The sequence below is a fragment of the Caenorhabditis briggsae genome (genome assembly GCF_000004555.2).
Source record: "Caenorhabditis briggsae complete genome, chrI, whole genome shotgun sequence".
NCBI classification, from domain to species: Eukaryota; Metazoa; Nematoda; class Chromadorea; order Rhabditida; family Rhabditidae; genus Caenorhabditis; species Caenorhabditis briggsae.
Window position 1 is genome coordinate 3,979,036 of NC_013489.2, and position 19,049 is coordinate 3,998,084.

At 40.1% G+C, this 19,049-nt stretch overlaps 8 protein-coding genes across 8 annotated transcripts; 3 read left to right on the plus strand and 5 right to left on the minus strand.

Moving 5' to 3' along the window:
* Positions 1-1,958: 1,958 nt before the first annotated feature.
* Positions 1,959-3,868, plus strand: CBG04230 (the record flags this gene model as incomplete). The annotated part of the gene is made up of 7 exons (XM_002639546.2): positions 1,959-2,024; positions 2,082-2,144; positions 2,191-2,279; positions 2,327-2,406; positions 2,462-2,557; positions 3,655-3,760; positions 3,808-3,868. The coding sequence occupies 7 exons, from the start codon at positions 1,959-1,961 to the stop codon at positions 3,866-3,868; spliced, it is 561 nt and encodes a 186-aa protein (XP_002639592.2).
* A 700-nt stretch (positions 3,869-4,568) lies between these two features.
* CBG04229 lies at positions 4,569-5,899 on the minus strand (the record flags this gene model as incomplete). The annotated part of the gene is made up of 7 exons (XM_002639545.1): positions 4,569-4,768; positions 5,072-5,150; positions 5,193-5,303; positions 5,348-5,449; positions 5,494-5,662; positions 5,708-5,778; positions 5,822-5,899. 7 exons carry the CDS (start codon positions 5,897-5,899, stop codon positions 4,569-4,571), a joined length of 810 nt encoding a protein of 269 aa, XP_002639591.1.
* Positions 5,900-6,036: 137 nt separating this feature from the next.
* On the minus strand, positions 6,037-6,910 carry Cbr-rpl-1 (the record flags this gene model as incomplete). Its single annotated transcript, XM_002639544.1, has 3 exons — positions 6,037-6,207; positions 6,258-6,579; positions 6,753-6,910. 3 exons carry the CDS (start codon positions 6,908-6,910, stop codon positions 6,037-6,039), a joined length of 651 nt encoding a protein of 216 aa, XP_002639590.1.
* A 578-nt stretch (positions 6,911-7,488) lies between these two features.
* On the plus strand, positions 7,489-8,783 carry CBG04227 (the record flags this gene model as incomplete). Its single annotated transcript, XM_002639543.1, has 4 exons — positions 7,489-7,639; positions 7,897-8,115; positions 8,164-8,472; positions 8,518-8,783. The coding sequence occupies 4 exons, from the start codon at positions 7,489-7,491 to the stop codon at positions 8,781-8,783; spliced, it is 945 nt and encodes a 314-aa protein (XP_002639589.1).
* Positions 8,784-9,503: 720 nt separating this feature from the next.
* Positions 9,504-10,781, plus strand: CBG04226 (the record flags this gene model as incomplete). Its single annotated transcript, XM_002639542.1, has 6 exons — positions 9,504-9,565; positions 9,611-9,703; positions 9,753-9,869; positions 9,916-10,087; positions 10,422-10,667; positions 10,713-10,781. The coding sequence occupies 6 exons, from the start codon at positions 9,504-9,506 to the stop codon at positions 10,779-10,781; spliced, it is 759 nt and encodes a 252-aa protein (XP_002639588.1).
* Positions 10,782-11,019: 238 nt separating this feature from the next.
* Positions 11,020-11,717, minus strand: Cbr-dnc-5 (the record flags this gene model as incomplete). The annotated part of the gene is made up of 4 exons (XM_002639541.1): positions 11,020-11,129; positions 11,176-11,341; positions 11,389-11,556; positions 11,601-11,717. The coding sequence occupies 4 exons, from the start codon at positions 11,715-11,717 to the stop codon at positions 11,020-11,022; spliced, it is 561 nt and encodes a 186-aa protein (XP_002639587.1).
* Positions 11,718-12,051: 334 nt separating this feature from the next.
* Positions 12,052-13,834, minus strand: Cbr-arx-1 (the record flags this gene model as incomplete). Its single annotated transcript, XM_002639540.1, has 7 exons — positions 12,052-12,147; positions 12,194-12,277; positions 12,323-12,901; positions 13,148-13,309; positions 13,383-13,493; positions 13,541-13,686; positions 13,732-13,834. The coding sequence occupies 7 exons, from the start codon at positions 13,832-13,834 to the stop codon at positions 12,052-12,054; spliced, it is 1,281 nt and encodes a 426-aa protein (XP_002639586.1).
* Positions 13,835-14,810: 976 nt separating this feature from the next.
* On the minus strand, positions 14,811-18,831 carry CBG04223 (the record flags this gene model as incomplete). The annotated part of the gene is given in 7 exon segments (XM_002639539.1): positions 14,811-15,088; positions 15,141-15,999; positions 16,044-16,148; positions 16,151-16,350; positions 16,448-17,649; positions 17,706-18,708; positions 18,786-18,831. Coding segments are annotated over 7 exon segments (3,693 nt in total).
* Between the last annotated feature and the right edge of the window lie 218 nt (positions 18,832-19,049).

Genomic DNA, 19,049 nt, shown 5'->3' on the forward strand with positions numbered 1-19,049 from the left:
ATTCTCCGCGGTTTCGCGGAATTTTCTCCATTTCTCCGAATTTTTCTACATGTTGGTGAATAACTCCATTATCAGAAATGCTATTCTTTTTTCAACTTTTGCTCATTTTAACTCATAATTGTTTCTGCTATTCCCATTATTCGAACGTTATCTCTATGCTCAACCGCCCGTCTATTATTATAACTATAAAGTGTGAACGATGAAGAGAAATAGAGAAATAGAAATGGCAGGTGTACGTATTACAAGACAGCCGTTCCTCAAACAACTTGGGAGAGAAGATAATGAACACTAGGTTCTTTCGAATTTTGACCTTCTTTTGAATATTTGATTACTTCGCAAAAAAAGTAAACTGGATTTTCTTTCTCCTTTTCAAAAAGCAGATTTCTAAAGTCATATCCAACTCAACGACTTCTGTCAAGTACTCAAGATTCTTGACGACTTTGCACTTTTTGTTCTCTTCAGTTTCTCGCAACTGCTGACACTACCGCTTTTATGATCATTCCCACTAGCCTTCTGCCTTCTTTTCGTTTGGTGCACAGCTTCGGAAATGCCGATTCTTTAGTTAGTTGTCCGTATGAAAATAGGTAAAATTGTAATCTACGGGATCATCAATTCAGTATTTTTGACCTGAAAACAGTTTGTTTTCTCCGCGTGCTTTAAATACTTCACTCGTGATTTTTTGGTCTCCCATCTTTTTTTCTCTCCACTTTTTTGTTTAATAAATATCATCAACAGAATTTTTAATTGTTTTTGATTTTGATCCATCTTTAGAATTCGCATAAAAACGGAAACTTTTTGACATAGGTATCATTTTTCACTGCTGCAAGTTTGAACCTTTTTCCATGCATCTTTATGCATTTCAGTAGATATCATTAGATCCCAATATGCATTTGTAATATATGTGAATCGTTGAATTTATCAGAGCGTAACCATAATTCGTTGAAAAACTGGATTTTTAGTGGTTTCGTGCCTAGCAGGAAGTTTAATTGGTTTCGAAAGAATAATAATAGTTTCTATGAGTTAAATATCAAATAGAAAAGTAATCTCGACTCATAATTTTGATCGTCTTGAAGATCTTATGGGGTTATTCATGAATTATTTTCCAAACACAGAAAATAAATTGAAAAACAGCTGTCGATTTCGTTATAGTGCTCGATATCAAAGCTAAATTTATTGGATCCCTGATTTCTTTTCATAAATTTATTTTGTAACTCTGATATCCCCGCTACATTTTCCTCCTTCATTTTTTTCCATGTCCATTCTCCGGTGCCTGCGACCCCCCGTGACCGTCTTTCAATGACTGCGTCTCACTTGCTTCTCCTATTCCCCAATCTTCTGTTTATCTCTAAACTCTCCGAGTCCCTCGCCTTTGGGCGCCGAATCAATGAACACCTCGGGAATGCAGAGACAGCAGTCGACAACAGCAACAGCCCGTTTTGTGCATGACCCAATCATCATTCACTGAGAACAAAAAAAAAATAGAATCCTTCCGTGCGTTCCCAATTTCACATAGTTTTCTTTAGTACCCCGACGCACGCTGTCGCCATTCATTAATCCTTCGTTATGTAACCTCGACTCTCTTAATGAGAAATTCCATTCTTATTTTCATTAGTAAGCTTGTCTAGGAAAAGAAGTATATGTTATTTCCTGTTTTCCGCAAAAGTTCTGAATGTGAGCATTGATTTGCCTGAACCTCTGAAATCGAATGGAAACAAAAGTATGCAATAAAGTTAGTTCGAGAATAACAATACCAACAAACAACTGTTTTCATACCTTGTTTTCATCATTATTATTCTCAGTAGTCTCTTATGATTCCGACTACCTTTTTGCTTATCAATTTCATAGCATTTCAACACTTTCTTTTTAATGTCCATATGACATATTGATAATCGATTTACCCGCACGATTTATTTGTAATTTACAGAACGCTAACGGGGGATAGAAGTTACTATTGCGACATGGGTGGTCGACAGTCATCAGTCACCGAAGAAAGACCTCGAAGTAACTCGGTGGATACTGCGCAGGTAAATTTTACCGAGAATTACATTTTAGAAAAGTTTTCATCAATCAAATGTTCACAGGTTTCTTCGCACAATTCGTCGTCTCAAAGACCAAACGTTATGACAGCCGCAGAGTTCATGCAGGTAGCAAAGGACACTTTTAAGGTTACTAAATCGAGCAATATTTCAGACTATGCGTAATGCCCGTTTTTTGAGTTCTTCTTCAGATTCAAATGCTTCTGAAGACGACGCTGGTCCATCACATTCAAATCATGGAAGGTACTAAACTTTGTTATACTCGTAATATATATTTTATTTCATTTCAGTCGCTCTCGAGGTGTCCATTCTCGCCCAGGTCGTCTGCATGGTCATCACAGTCGTCGATCGGTTCCCGTCTTTATGATGGGTAGGCCTGGTTCTCTGAATCATGGAATTATTCATTTTTGATGTGATTTTTTCAGATATGAAATGCCCGGTATGCCACAAAGTTGTTCCTTCCGATGATGCTGATATCCACTTGGTGATGTGCTTGACAAGACCTAAAATTACGTATAATGGTGAGATTTGGTTTTTAAAAATGTATGGACGGGACAAAAACCTTTCGAAGGCAGAGATAAATCACTCCCATGTACACCAACCTTCTTCGCGCACGTTTGAAGCTAAGCACCAATTGAAAAACATAAATTTTTTTGGCTGCAACTTTATTCAGAATATAGATCATGGCTTCAAAAAACATTATTTTGAATAAGTTCTAATCCGAAAATGACCAGAAAGAATGTTTCGACAATTAATTTTTCTGTGATATTAAAAATCAAGGCGGTCGAAGGTACCTGAATTCAAGATTCCTGATAGCCGCTAAGTTAAGAAAAACCTAAAATCCTACTTTAATATTTTAGGAGCCGTCACTTGGGTCCAAGGCAAGGGGTCAAAAAACGCGCCTCAAATAACTTTTAGGCCAGAAGAAATTTAATAATTTCAAAGTTGACGTGGATTTGACATAATTAATTTGAATCAACGAGTTGCAACGCGTGATTTTTCGCCCAACGTTTAAACGTTTGATCTTCAGCCACACAATTCAGAAGCGATTTTTTTCTAAAATCTAACGTTTACTGGGGCGCGATTTCTGACCCGTTGGCTTGATCCCAAGTGAGCCGTTTTAAACGGAGGATTTCTCTTTCTCAAAGTTCTAAATTCAGCAAAAATTCGAAATTGCGTGCCAAGAACTAATTTAGAGCACAAATCGGTGCTTCACGGTGTTTCAAATCAACGGGTCGAAAATCGCGCCCCAGATAACTTTTAGGCCAGGCGAAATTTAATAATTTCAAAGTTGACGTGGATTTGACTTATATATTTTTAATCAACGCATTGCAACTCGTGATTTTTTCGCCTAACGTTTGAAAGTTTGATCCTCAGTCACCGAAAATTTGACACAGACCCTTCTCACGCTAATCCAGACATCAACCATTGAACCATTCGATAGATATTTTCTATGGTTTGGAAAATTCCAGTTTTTTAAACCCAAATTTAGAAGCTATTTTTCCCGAAAGAATATGTTGCTTGGACTATAACAAACTCTCAAACCTTGAAACGTAGTTGTTCATGTCAGATGTCTATAATTCGCCCAGAGAATCAGAACATTTAATATTCGTTGCAGATGATGTATTGAAAGATGCCAAAGGAGAGTGTGCCATTTGTCTTGAGGATCTCGAAGCGGGCCATAAAATCGCGCGATTACCATGTCTCTGTATTTATCACAAACAGTTCGTTTATCAAACCGTTGTTCGCTACAAAAAGTAATTCAATTTAGGTGCATCGACGATTGGTTCAAGAGGAAAAATTGCTGCCCAGAGCATCCTGGCGATGACTAAACTTCTCATTGTTTTATTTTTCTTTTATTGAATTTCTTTCTTTCAAAATCGTTCTGTTTTAAACCTGATTCGACACAAATCATGGGTGATTATGTTCGTTCTTTTTCAAGTTTTTCTGTGTTTCGTTTCTCCAATGTTTATTCTTCAATTGTCCCCGTTTTCATACTTTTCTGGTTTCCTGCGCCCACATGCATCCCGGGTTTCCCTTCCGCTACTCATGTTTAATTTTCAAGTCTCTGTTCGTTAAGTTATACATTTTTGTATCGCTGTACATTTTTCCGCACGAAAGTAAACTGTTTTTGATCGCTCTTTCTCCGTCAGAATAAGGCGGACTCGTTGCAACCTAATGAACAATCTAAATTGTCGAAAAAGTCTCTTCTCAAGCTGCGATTCCTTGATGGACGGATTAACCACAAATAAATTGTATTATTTGCAAGTTCAAAGTCTTTCATAAGCTAAAGTGGTATAGTTGAATAATGTGTGTCAAAGAATGGAAAGTGTACAATGCAAGAAAGAGATTGGGGAAAAAATTAAAGCAAGAAAATGAATGTCAGCGTTATATTTCATAGACTAGTAGTAATTATAAGTAAGTGATTATTATTTTAGAGGATGCGATAATTTGAACGATTTGAAATCATGACAGAATGTTTGAAAGATACTCGTCGTACTTGAGAATTATTCGTTTCAGGCTGTGAGCCATCTAGTTCTTTGCCTCATCCTGATTTTTTGTGCAGACCAAGTCAATGTCGACTGATATGGACACATCGTCCTGATTGGTGGTTTCTTCAGTCGTAGTTGGTGAATCTGCTGATAGATGGACGCGTTCAGCATGCTGTGGAGCTGGCAGCTTTGGCTCAGTAACAGTTTGGAACCAGTGTACGTAGTGTTGCATAAGGAGATCTGTAATTCGTCTGAATTGCATGAACACAGATAAGAAGAGAGCTTAGAAAATTTGGCTCAGGGAGAGAAACGGAGCTGGTCGTGGCAGTAGGCCCGGAACGAAAACTAATGCAACCTAACGTTTCTGCTTTCCTTTTTTATTCGATTTTCATTTTCTCCAGCAAGCTTTCGCCTATTAAAGACCTTCTTTTTTTTCTGATCTGGTACCACTACAAATGGTTTTAGCATTTCGATGTTCTTGAAATAAAATGCATGCCAAATAAACATTTCATTCCGAACATATTTACAGAAAGTTTGATTTACCGGCGGTTGCTCCTGACAGCACGTCTCCTTCGCCAATTTTATGCTCATTAGTAACCTCCTCCTCGTTTGCGGTGGATCTCTGTAAAATTTACAAGTTTCCTAGAATCTATTTATGCCTTACTATTCCGAACGAGTTGATCACTCTCCATGGCCAGTTGCATACGGAAATAGTCTCGATAAGTCGGTCAACGCCAACCTTTTCCATGTGCTCTTCGGCATCTAAGAGTTGTTCCTGTAAACACATTTTGTAACAAGAATGGCGCGCCTTAAACAGACCTCGTTTGGTTGCATGTATACAGTTTCGAACTCATTGCTGTTGGCGAAGCTTTCCACTTGTTCCGCATCGGGACAAGTTTCCAATGAATTGACAATGACAACCTAAAATGTTCCGCAAATTCAACTAGACTGAGGATTATTAATACCCGAGTGTCTGCTTTAATTTTGTCAGCGACATCCTTAGCTTCCTTCAAGTAACTTATCGATTTGTATGCATGGAACATGCACATCATGCTGGAATTGTTAGCTTCGAAATCTTCGACGACCTCGCTAAGAGTTGAGAATGATTTGATCCCGAACTTTGCAGAATAGTAACTGCAACAGTCAACTTAAAAAATGAACAATATCTTTAAATATTACTAATTCTGAATGTAGTAGCAGTTTTCCACTCCTTCGATAGTGTTCAGCTGTGTATTCAAGCCTCTTCTGATCTGAAATATCTTGTTGCTTGACAAAAATGGCAAGGTCAACTACCGCTCCGTCATCATCTCCGACAAGAACAAGGAACTGCTTAGGAGGTCCTTTACAAACTGTAATCGGATTGCCTGCCATCTGAAAAACCAGAAACGCCAATTTACTACATAATCCACTCAATCTACTTGCTCTCAGACGATTGTGTACGAAGATAATTTCACTAAGTAGAAAAAAGGAAAATAAAAATAACAGTTTATTGAACAACAACAACAGAATTAATAAACTCTTTGTGGCTTGCCCATGGTGGACTTGATGTTCAAAGATCTGACGTTTTGCCAGTTCTTCTTCAAGAGCGAGACCAAGAAGTTGATCGAGAGCGAAATGTTGGAAACGAGCTCCTCTTGAGAGAGACCAACATGTCCGACAGCGACGGAGAGGCAGAGAACCTGGAAATGATTGTCAATATCAGAAATGAACCCAGAAAAGTCAAGCTCACCTTCTTCATCTGGAACTTGACGGTGGCGCGAATCTCGTCAGATTTGCTTTGGAGGGATTCGGCGTGGGTGACGACGGAAGGGAACTTTCCGGCCTTGTTAAGCCCTGGACCGAGAATACGTGGGATCTGCTTGATCAAAGACTCGGAAGCGATGAAGGCATCGTAGCTCTTTGCGAGTTTCTTGATGAGCTTCTTCTGCTTGTTAAGCTTCTTCAAGTCATCAGCGCTCATAGCTGGGATGTTTCCGGCAGCAGCCTCGTCAAGATGGTGTTGATCTCCGAAGACGCACACCTTCATGTTTGGGCGTGGAATGTGCTTCAGTCTGGAATGAGAGATTTACTAATAGTACGGCCAACAATCACGAAGATATCGCATACCAGTGCGTGACTTAAATTCAGAGCGGCTTTAAATAGCCTACCCTAAAGTTTTAAGACCCTGGGTAAGAGTCCGTCAGAACAATTGTTCTAACTCCCTGCTAAGACAGGTCGTAGCTACCTGATGGATCCGCTGAAACGCTTGTCCTTCTGTGGGTCGTAGTTCTTGAGTCCAATTTGGAGCTCGATAGTCTCACGGAACTTGCGTGGCTTCTCCGTAGATCCCTTGAGGACCTCGGCGACAGCCTCATTGAGAGACTCGCGGGAAACCTTCGACATTTTACCCTGAAAGAAAAAAACTGTGTTGCGAAAGATGAAAGTAAAGAGCTTTGTGAAAGAAATAAGCTTCAACGGAATCAGGATATACATGTTCAACGCAATGTGCGAAAAGAAAATAAAAAAGTTTAGGGCAATTGAAAAATTGAGGAGACACAGCGCGGCAACAACTGTTACCGTACCCCTTTCGTGACGAGGGACAAACCACTGCAAAACTACATGCGCCTTCATCGTGGCACCTCCCACTTTGGCCGTTTCAGGTCGGTTATTCCTTCAATTCTCATTACCCTCCATCGTTTATCAGTCTTCTGACCCTGTCAATCAGTACTTGTATAAATTGATAAAATATCCACTTGTTCCCTCTCTATTGCGGTGTCCGGTATGTAGGTTAGATGTCGCTCAAACGCGCGTCTCGGTGCCAGGCTGGCCGCAACGCGACCGCAGCGCGTGCCAACCAATCGGAGAGTATGCTGTGTCCTACATTGATTACCCAATATTTTACCATACCTTACCGTTCCGAACTGTCTCTTAATTGTGATACACTCATCCCTATTCAATTAAAGTTGTATTATTTTCAGAAAATGGCACCCAAAGAAAGCGAGAAGAAGGTCATTCAGGAGAAGATTGCAAAGGTCCGTGAAGTTGTTGATAATGTAACTAATAACGATATCATCATGGTTCTCCATTCTTTCGACCTGGATGTCAACAAAACCATTTCAGCTTTCTTGGAAGGTGAGTAGTGTGTTTAGATATTTGGTTTGGACAGTCAGTGTATGAAATATACATCCAATTATGCTTGTCTGAGAAAAAAAAAGTTAGAGAGTATTTTTTGCAGTCTGAATACGGTAGCGATATCGAAGCGGAGAGCCTAAATAGCACACAAACGGTGGAGACGCAGACACTTTTTCTCTGCGTCTCAACCTTTTTTTTCTCAGACAAGCATAATATTAGTTAATTTTTTTGTTTTTTGATCCAGTAATTATTTTCAGATGGAGCTTCTAGCATTCTCGGGGGATGGACTACATCTAGCGGAGTCAGTGTCACAGCAGCAAAGAAGAAAAAGAACAAGAACAAGAAAACGACTGAAACGGCTGCACCAGTATCCACCCCTACTGTTCCAGCGCCTATAAAGACTGCTCCAGCTCCAGTTGTCGCTGCTCCACCCTCTTCTTCGGTAACTAAATCTGCTGCGGCTCCTAAAACAGTCGGTGAGTATCTTAAACGAAATAATTTAATTTTCACATCGCGACTTTTAGCGAGCGCTCCAGCTCCTACTGATGCCCTCTCTGCTGCATTCAAGTCTATTCGGCTAGCTTTGAACGAACGAGAGAAAGAATTGAAGCATGCAAACGCTACAGAGATCGATGCATCTGCGATTCTCAATGCAATCGCTTCTATTGGAAGATCCTCCAAATCTACTTCCAACGGAAAGCCAGCCTCGAAACCAGCCAAGCAAGCTGCATCTCCTCCTCCAGCCGGACCTATCAAGCATGCTACCAGCCAGTCTAGTATCACATCATCTGTTGGGGCGGATTCAGGAGTCAACCTTAGCCCAACACACAAAGGTTGGGTCAACTCGTTTTTTTGTGTAATGAAAAATATTATTCCAGAAGAGAAAAAAGCGGCTCCGAAGACAGTTGTCAACTCTGGCGGAGTTCAGCTCACGTCGTCTGGTCTCAGTGCTGATCAGCTGGCTGCCCTCCAGCAAACTCTTCAGCTTACCATGGCTGCTCGCGGGCTTGATGCCTCTCTGCTCACATCTTCGGAAAACGTACCACGTAGACCGAAGAATAACAACAACAACAAATCATCGACTGATGGCAAGAAGGGCAACAAAGGAGCCCAGAAGGAACAGCCAAAGTTGTCTATTTTGTAAATTCCTTCCATTCCATTTTAACTACCCCCCCACCTCATACCTTTCCTATTCAAGGAACTCTCGCTCCTTGTATTGTGAATCGTAATCCGGCAAAGTGCATCTTCATTTTCTGTGATTGGAATTGATAAATATAGTATTGAAAGTGAGTGAATATATTCACAGCGCTTGTAATTATATTCTTCTATAACTTATTTCGTTCTTCTCTTCCCCTTGGTTTCGCTTAAATTTTAATATCCTATTCTATTCTGCACCCCTCCTTGAATTTTTATATATACATATACATATATCACACAAGAGGCCTTATTTGTTGTACGCGGGAGACATCAGAGTTTTTGTTCTTCGTATTTTTCGTTAGTAATAAAACCACTTTATGGGAGTATTGAGGTGTCCAAAACTGTGATTAAATTTCATAAATGGTTTTCTTTTCGTTTTTTTTTTCGCATCCATCTTTTCTTCATTAATAATGTAAAATAAATCAGAAAAATTTGTATGTCTGCTTCCTGCTAGATAGCAACGTCTCCTTGACGATCGTAATAGGACAAACATCGAGAAAGCATTTTTTAAATTACGGTTTGTTCTTGTTTTTCGGCCATAGCCATTTTTTTGATCACATCGTGTTTAAAATCAGTATAATTTTGATCGGATTTCAGAATTTTTTTTTAAACTGGCTTCGAAAAAAAAAATTATATAAGCTTTTATTTCAACCACATACGTTTTCAGATGAGACAGCGCTTCTTCTTTTCATATTCCGAAGATATCAGAATGCTCAAATGGGTCGTTAGGTTTATACCGTCTTATTTATTTAAGCCTGACATCATATATTTCAGAAACGAACCGATTAAGCCTCTTGGAACTTCGATTTGGAGTTATTACATCGAAACCTATAGAAGTGATCACACTGTTCAATCACTTGTCGGCAGGTCCATCATTAGTCCTCCTTCTATATAGGAATCTAAAACTTTTTTGCAGAATGCGCCGTAATGTTATTCCGAATATGGATTTCTATTTGAAGAAAATGAAAACAGATGAAAAGATCGCACTGTTGAGAATTTTTGGACAGCGAATAGACAATCAGAAAAGAACAGTGTTCGTTTTATAATTTACAGAATGCGGGGAAAATTGAAAATTTCAGTATTCGGAACTCGATTCTGGTATCTCAAGATTCTACAAACCAAACGAGAAGAGATCAACGAATTCCAAAAACTGTTCTGAACTGTAATCCAATCTCCAATCATGACAAGCAATGGTTCATCGAGGAGCGAACGAATATTGCATCTCATCAAAGATCGACTACAAAGGAAGTGGTTAATCTGCATTCAACGAAAGATGACCAGCAGAATAACGATATTATAGAAGTTGAATTAGTCCAAACGGTCTCTAAAAGAAACAATCGTGTTTTCTCGATGAACTCCGATTTCCGCACCGAAAAACAAGCAAAAAGGTAGTCTCGAAAATGTAATCGTATCATTGAATGCATTGCTACAATTTTAGAACGTTTTGTCCGAAAACTTGGTACTTAGAAATGATGCCGGCCGCCAGACAAGGCGCGATTTCGATCCGGAACATGCTATGTCGTTCGAATCAGATGAATCAAGTTTCCGAAAGTTTGCGAAACATTAATAAGATTCTTCTTTTCAGAAACGAACTCATTTCTCAGAGGGAATCCAACTGGATGAGCTTTTTGACAAGATGCTCATTGTTCCTAAAAATATGAATGCTCCCCTTATCAGTACAAGATCTAGTATCTTGAAAGCTGCAAGAATGAGATACCACTTCAAAATGTTGAAGGAACTTCGACAGTTGGCTGTCAATCCACATGTTCGATCAGCTGTGTTCATGTACTTCCAATACTTTGAGTACTATATCAGTTTCTACGTGTCCGATGTAAATGAACCGCAGTGATAAATGCTAATCAGGCAGTTTTTTCAGATATTGGAAACGTATGCCGAAGTTATGAATCTTCTTTTTCAAGTTTCCATCAAACTAGCGACGTTGTGAAACTGAAGGATCAAAAGGAAATCAATATATAATAATTCACTTTTTTGTGCATCCCTTTTCAGAGATCTCATTCCACTCCACCGGTAAATCATTCGGGTCTCAACGAACTTCAGTATTACTCCTGTTCTATTATTTCGATAATTATCTTGTATCATTTTTGCGAATTTGAACACTTTTTTGTTTTGAATTTTGTTTTTATTTGCATTGAAAATAAATATACTCCACAGGTTAGAAAAAACTATGGAACCAGAGTTGCTCCTTGTCTTGGCACAAAGTTGTCGTAGTACATCGACATAGCCTCTGTCATCAAATTTTCCGTACACATTGGTTCAGTGCCGATCACTCTGGCTGAAAAAACGCGTTTATGAGTGTTTAGGCAAGTGGTTAGGCTCACCAGGATTTCCAGCGATTGTGGAAAACGGAGGAAAAACAGCATCCGGTGAAACTACGGTATCTGGCAGAACACGGGAACACTCACGAATTACACATCCGTTTCCCAAGACAGCACGAGCTCCAAGATGAACAAATGCAAAGATTTGAGCTGCATTCACTATGCAATCCTAAAAACAATTCTCGCATTCTCTATTACTTTAAATTGTAGACTTACTTCATCAATATATACATAATCACCAATAATCACATTACACATGGTTGGTTTCTTACTGAAAATTTTCAAACATGGCCGAATATCGCAACGGGCTTTCAAGACACAAAATTTTCCAATTTTCACAGTAGCCAGGTCTCCACGAATCGTCACACCTTCTTCAATTAGTGTCTGAAAATAAATGAAGTGTTTCAAAATCACATCTTCAAAACAACCTTTCCCGCGATCACAATATTCTGTGTTCCAGCAATTGCATGTTTCTTGTTCACTTTGTTTCCTGTATGCGTTTTTGCCCATTCTGTTTCATTGTAATACACAATTGGAAGATCCATCTAAATCAACAACACAAATTTAAAAAGTTAGTTCTTCTGATAATTTTCTCCAATATACTTGAATGTGGTAAGATTCCACCAAACAGAATAAGAGTAAAAAGAACGATTGAAATTTGAAATCTTTATTTTGGATCCGAGAATTACCGAAAATTATCGGGCGAATAAATTAAAGCAAAAGTCATGCAACAGAAAACTTAGAAATATGTTGGAATAATAAAGACGGGAATCAAGAGTTTGGGAATATCGGGGAAAAGAATGGAAATAAATACATAGATGAAAACGAAAATCGCCCATAAAAGTGAAATGATTCGAGGAGAACATATTGAAGAACATCTTAAGTAAGAGCACCAAAGACTGGATTGTAACGGCAAATCGATGGACCTTTTTCCATGTATTCAGCCTTGCTGTGTGAGACTTGGTAGAATTCAGACTGAAAAAAATATACGAAATATTCGGTCATGAACACGAAAACTCACAGTAGAAGCAAGCATAGATCCTCCAAACCAAACAGCGTACCTCTGCATTTTGTGCGAAATAACTTGCACATCAATCGGTTTAGGCTGGAAATAAACTTTATCATAATGATAATCTGTTACTCAAAGTACCTTTAATCTGCCTCCGCTCAGTGTTTCGCTCATCTGAAGTCTCGCATCGCTCAGTCTTTTGACATCACGCTGCAACTTCCTGGCGAAATCCTTAAACATTGTCGATCCTCCAGAAAGTACAATGTTTTCATAAAGACCACGACGAACATCAATTGGACACTGTTGAATCAGCGTATCGATAGTGTCAGATATTGGAGTAGTGAAATCAGGATTGCAGAACTCGGGATGGAAGAAAATTTCTGGTCCTAGGAAACGCTCGTATCCGACATCTACGCTGAATGGTCTTTTGGTGATTGAGTTGATACCGTCATAAGTACGAAGCCATTTCGAGGAATCTGTATCGTATTTCACAAATTCCTTCATAACATCCGGACACACGTAGCAGAACTTTTCTTTGATAGTTTTGGCAACTTCATAGCTCTGTTCCGCAGGAATAGTGTGCTCGCGTTCTCTCAACAGATTTTGAATGAAGTAGGTGATATCACGACCAGCGATTGGAATGTGTTTGATGCAGGAGCCAATGACATATCCATCCGCAACTGGAATACAATGGGTCACACCGTCTCCTGAATCGATGACCTGTAATAAAATAGTTTGTGATAAGCTGAAATAAATTTTTATGCAATTTTTCCCTAGGTTTGGCTTTCCTGGATAGGAGAAAGTATTATGTTCTTGATAAATATATAATATCTTCGAGATCAGTGAAAATATGCTTTAAAGCACATGATTCTTCAATAAATATCTTTGGAACTTCCGAAATTCTAATACTTTCAAAGCTGATATCATTCGCCAATTTCTAAATTTTCAATTTCAAAACCAACTTACCAATCCAGTCAAACTTCTGTCACTAGCTTCTCTCGATTGCCAGCTGGCTGTTAATGCAAGAACGGCCTGAACAGCTATATAGAGCCCCGGGACGTTGAACGACTCGAACATAATTTCCGCAGTATATTCCCGATTTTCTGGTGTGTTGAGAGGTGGTTCAGTCTGAAGAATTTCAAATTTTTTTCGTATTCAAAACATTTATGAACAAAAGTCATTTATGAACAAAAGTTCATACCAGGAGGAAGAAATGATCTTCTGGTTCTGCGCGAAGGTACTTGAAAATGCATTGCTCCCAATACCGCTCCATCAAATCCCAGTCTTCGACGATACCGTGGCGAATTGGATACTATACAACTTCAAAAATTATAATACCGAGAGAAATCTTCTTCTAACCTTGACCGTATAGTTCGAAGCGGCTGGTGACAAGGCTTCATCGCCGATGAAGAAGTCCAGGTCATCTATTCCAGCACCACCGACCCGATTATTCCAGCGGAGAGCTTGCGCATTTGAACTAGCCACCTTGTCTTTCACAGCAATAGCTAAAAATAGTGTTTTTAAATAGCTTAAGAATTTTCGGAACTAACCAGATGGAATGATGAACTGTGGTTCCGTGTTTCCAGCATATCCGAGTTTTGTATATCCAGTTCCGTTATCTATCACACATGCCGGAAGTTGGTGTGATGACATTGTCCTAACTACCTCTGTAAAAATACAATATTCATACTGAAATCACTTATGAGAATCAGACGAGAAGTGAAAATACGCATGTTTGTTCATCACTAGTCAAACAATCAACGCGAGTCTATGGTCGCTGACTCATCACGTCGTAGAGTTAAAAATCGATACATTGCATCTAGTAGAGAAAGAACACTAAATATTGAGAAAGAAAGTGATTTTCGCTATTCAGGACTTGTTTAGTTGGGTGGACTTAATACCATAATTGCTCAGAAAATGAGTAGGAAAAGTGAAAAGAGAAGATTTGGTTAAGAGGTAACAAATCGGTAAGATGGAAACAAGAGAAACTTCTTGGGAATTGAATTATTGCTTGAATTTTATGTTACAAAAACGAAACGAGAGGCGTAATGGCGAAATTGGATGAATGAGAGTTCAAAAGAATTCTAATCCGGCTGCAGCTGCAGTTTGGAGGAGAAAACTAGTCCCTGCGTCCGCGGCCATGGAAAGCATTTTGCGAAAATGGACCATTTATATCATGACTACAAAAAAGACTATGGAGATAGAGATAGATTTATCTGGATGGAACAATTTCCAGCACTTGGCTGAAACCCTTGACAACAAACAGAATTTGAACTTTATCAAGAAAGCCAATCATCATTACTCCCCTGTAGTCAGAAAAATTTTGTTGTCGGAAAATGCAAAGTTGAAACCGAAAACTTGGAAAAGAGCGGAAAAATTCATAACTGTATAATTTATTCAAATAATAAAACAAAACTCTAATAGCATGAACGAATTCCTTTTATTGGAAGGATTTCATTATATTTGGGCAAATACTGTTTTCCAGTACGTTTACAATTAGGGGGAGACAAATAAATAATTTAAATAAAAAACGACAGAACCACCCAGTCGGGAATCGAAATTAGGAAAGCGAGGCAAATAATTTACAAATATCACACATATTTATCACCATCCGACTAGCAAGGGAGTATTAATTCTTAAGAGTAGAAATTCGAAGTCCAACGACATTTTTGCCGATCTCCGCAACTTGACACACATTGCACACTTCTCCTTCAAGACCCTCGGAATATGATGCTCCACAGTACGGGCATTTACACATTGGGCGTCCACGGTAAAGTGGTACAAATTGGCGAGAGCACACGACAAATGGATTGTGTTCATCATAGCTCAGTTGATGAGCATCAGTGTTGTCTCTCTCGGCGGCAGCAAGAACCTTCCGAATTTGAGTCGCGATCTCTGGACGTGGGCCTGAAAAATGGAACCGTAAATAGCTTCACAATAAAGAACAAAAACTACATACCAACTTCCAAAAGTCTCTTACAAAGAGATGCGCATGTTTTCATCTGCTTCATTTTGAAGAAAGTGTTCACGGCAGATCTTAGTGTTAGAATGCGATGCAAAGGTTGTAAATCGAAATGAGTGAAGTAGGCAGCGAGTTCGGCGTTCCTCTTAGCATCTTCCATATTCGTTTTTGGCAAGTCTTTGCGATATGTTTCCAGTAGTAGAGCGGCAAGATATTCACGAGTGATTGCAATCAGCTGCTCAGCTTCGGCGACTTCTTTCTTGGAACTGACTACCAATAGTGGAATGGAGAGCAGAATTTCCCGTAGTTTCACAACAGCATCTCCGAACTTTCCATTTGTAGTCAGTTGGTACGCCTTTTGAAGTTTCTTCTCAAGCTGTGAAAGCTTGAATGCGGCGATCGGCAAATGATTTTTGTCTTCTTGGTAGTTACGGAGAGGGTGAATGAATATTGGACCAGCAGGTTCCGAACCACCCCAACCACGGTGCGAAAGACGAGAAACTGCATATGCCTTCATGAAAACATCTTTGAATGGTTTATGATCCACAACTCCAATAGTGTCTCGCAGAATTTTGACAGCAGTCTCAAACGATCCGGCAGCAACGTGATCAACAGGGAGTCGGGACACATTCGGCCATTCGGAAGAGACCGCTGGAGCTGGATTTGGAACCACTTCCTCACTATCGTCGCCTCCTTGATCATCAGGGATATCAGGCAACGCCAAATCATCATCAACGTCCCATCCACCTTCTTCATCAACATCAATTGGGCCTTCACCTTCGTCCACTTCAAGTTCACCATCATCTCCCACCAGATACTCATCATCGCCCCACGCATCATTACCAACATCAGCATCCTGGAAAATAACATGGAACTTAGTTTAACTTGGTGGGAACTTACATCATCTTCCATTGCAGCAAATGCTGGCACTGTTGTTTTAACACCAGCAGCTCTGTTGGGTGCCAGTTGTCCTCCCAATCCGATTAATTGAGCATCAAAGGCTCCCGTGCTGAAGCCAACAGAGGCCAGTTCTCCTCCAAGCGGGCAACTGGTGGAGGTGGGACAAGAAGGCGGGCATTTGAATCGACTGGTGGAATCGGTTGCTGGCGACTTTCAAGTTCAGATTTCAACTCCTCTGCTTCTGCCGAATATCCATGAGTAGCAGCTGCGAGATACGCAAGAGAGGTTTGACCACAGCTGCGAAGAACTGAAAATTGAAGATGTAATCTAATGGACACAGAAAAAAGGAATTAAGAAGGCACATGCTCATTAGGGAACCGGAGCTTAGTTCAAAAAATACCTACCTTTGATTCTCTCTTCAACATCACCAACGTACAAAGCTGTCTGGAACTGTCCGTGAGCATCGTTACGAGCCTGAGCGATTTTCATCATCTTAACAAGCTTATCGGTGTTTCCAGTGACAAAATACAAGAACGCCAGCTTCTCGAAATTCTTTGTTCTCTGATAACTCATCTCCACAATCTGATGATTTCCTTGTAGAAGAGCAGTTTCTCCAAGAGCTTCCCAAACAGCAGGCTCGTCAAGCTTCTTAGCGGCCTCCAATGCAATTTGAAGGTTCCCGCATTCGATAGCTAAGCCGAAACGCGTCTTTTCATCTTTCACGAAATGTAGAGCAATTTCTGGATAGCCTTTCTTCTCGAGATATCCAATGATCGATTGTCCGACCAAATTTGCAGAACGAACCATATTGAGAACTTCATCAATCCGCTTATTGATCAATGCCAATTTGAATTTAAAGTCCGAATTGTCAATTGGAACTTCTACAGGTGTAGCTTCACGGTTCAAGCAGTAGAGAACGTTTCCACGGATAGCCAAAATGTATAGAGGGAGATCAAGAGTGCGAACGATTCCACAGTCTCCAGAACTGATAGCATATTTGATGTGGTTACTGGTAGTATACAAAAACACTGCATCGTCATCCCAAGCTCCACTCTTGACTCTAGTAGACTCTTGTTGTGTGCACAAAATTTCCAGCTTGCGATTCACCAACGTCAATGTGTGCTTCGAAAGAAGCGCAGCGTATTCCATAGATTTGTTCCAGATCACATAGCGAACTTTCGAAACCTTCACGGAGGCAGTCACAATTTTTTGTTGCACATCAAATAGCTGAAGCCCATCGTCGTTACGCAAAAGAAGCATTCCCGTTCCAGAATAGAAAATGTCATCAACAGCTGTGTTGATGTTCTCAAGTTTTCTGAGTTCCTTGTTGGTCAAGTCCCGGAGTGATACATTTTGAGCTTTGTCAAGGACAGCAAACCGGTTGCGGGCTACCCATAGCGCGTTGATTCCGGTACTCTTCACGCATGCTGCTTCGACAGTTCCATCAGAATTGCTGGCGACTTTGTAGAGTTCGAAAGCACAGAGATCTTTGTTGTGAGTGCGACTGGTTAGAAGGAATGTCCCTTCCGCAGGATTAAACGACAGAGAGTAGTATGGCTGCATGAATGGTTGTGGGTGACGGAGTTTGCATAGGGCTACATCTTTGCTGAAATATTCACAGTTTAACAAATTCAGATATTTGTTCTATTTTTATTAACTTACTTGGTTGTCAGGTCAAGTTTTCTGATCTGTTGGCCTTTCACATAGAACACCAAATTGTCATTAACGCAATAAGCTGGACGTTCTCTCTGAATCTTGAAAACGACCATTCCATTGTCATGACCAGCAGCAAACATGTTGAGGCTTGGATGAGCAGCCAATACCCAGAATCGTTCGTTTTCATGGCGGAAAACATGAAGGCTGGTCCGCTTTTGCATATCCCAGACTCTAATAGACTTGTCCTCGGAATTGGAAAGAATCAAGTCAGCATTTGGGTGGAAAATAACAGAAGAAACGTTGTTGTAGTGTCCTCGACATGAGTCTAATTCCCAGGCTTTGGTTTCATTGTACCGCCAAATTTTAACTTGACGATCATCCGATCCGGAAACTAAAATTGGATTAGCATGGTGGAAAGCCACCCAATTGACTCCGCGATCATGACCTTCTAGAACAAGTTTAACAACGGCGTCTGGTTGACCAAAAAGCTCTGCCTGTTGAGCTCCAGTTTGACGAGGTGCTCCTCCTCCTGGCATTTGTTTTTTTCGGAGTCCCGAAATATCCCAGATGCGAACAGTTTGATCCAGAGATGCGGAAGCAACAAGATCTTCTGTTGGGTGGAATTGAGCACACATGACATAGTGGTTGTGTCCAGTAAGAATGGCAATCGAGTTTCGGCTCTGCCAATTCCAAATTCGAACCGTTTGATCGTCGGATGCAGAAATAATCCATGGATATTTGTTATGGAAGAATGTGGTTCGAATATAATCAAGATGACCGAGAAGAGTGAAGATACATCTTTTCTGTTTGTAGTTCCATACTTTGATTTTGTAGTCATCACCTCCGGACACGAAAATTGGCTGATCGTGATGGAAGCAGATTCCTCTTACAGGTCCATCATGCTCGTCGAACTTGTCGAGCAAAACACACATGCGATAGTCCCAGAGTTGAATGACTCCACTGTGAAGAGAAGTCAAAACCCATGGGCGAGTTGGGTGGAAGGAAATTCCTGAAATATGTACATTATGGCTCATTGAGAAAATAATTTTCCCTTAGTTTAAAAAAACCTCCTTTTTCAGATCTTACCTTTCACTCTCGCAGATTTTGACTCAAATTTGATGAGGAGCGACATGGCCTCCGTTGGTTTTCTTCCGGTACAAGTGAAGATAACCCTTAGAGGATATTCTGAAAAAAGGTCTATGAGACACCGACAAGTGGAACTACGAATTGATCGTCTGGGAAAAAAATATGAAGACACATTAAAGTTCAGAGATAACTAAGACTTCAGCACGCTGCTTCCGGAGATCAGCTATTGCAGATCCAAAGGAATCCACGTTTAAGTCGCATCGA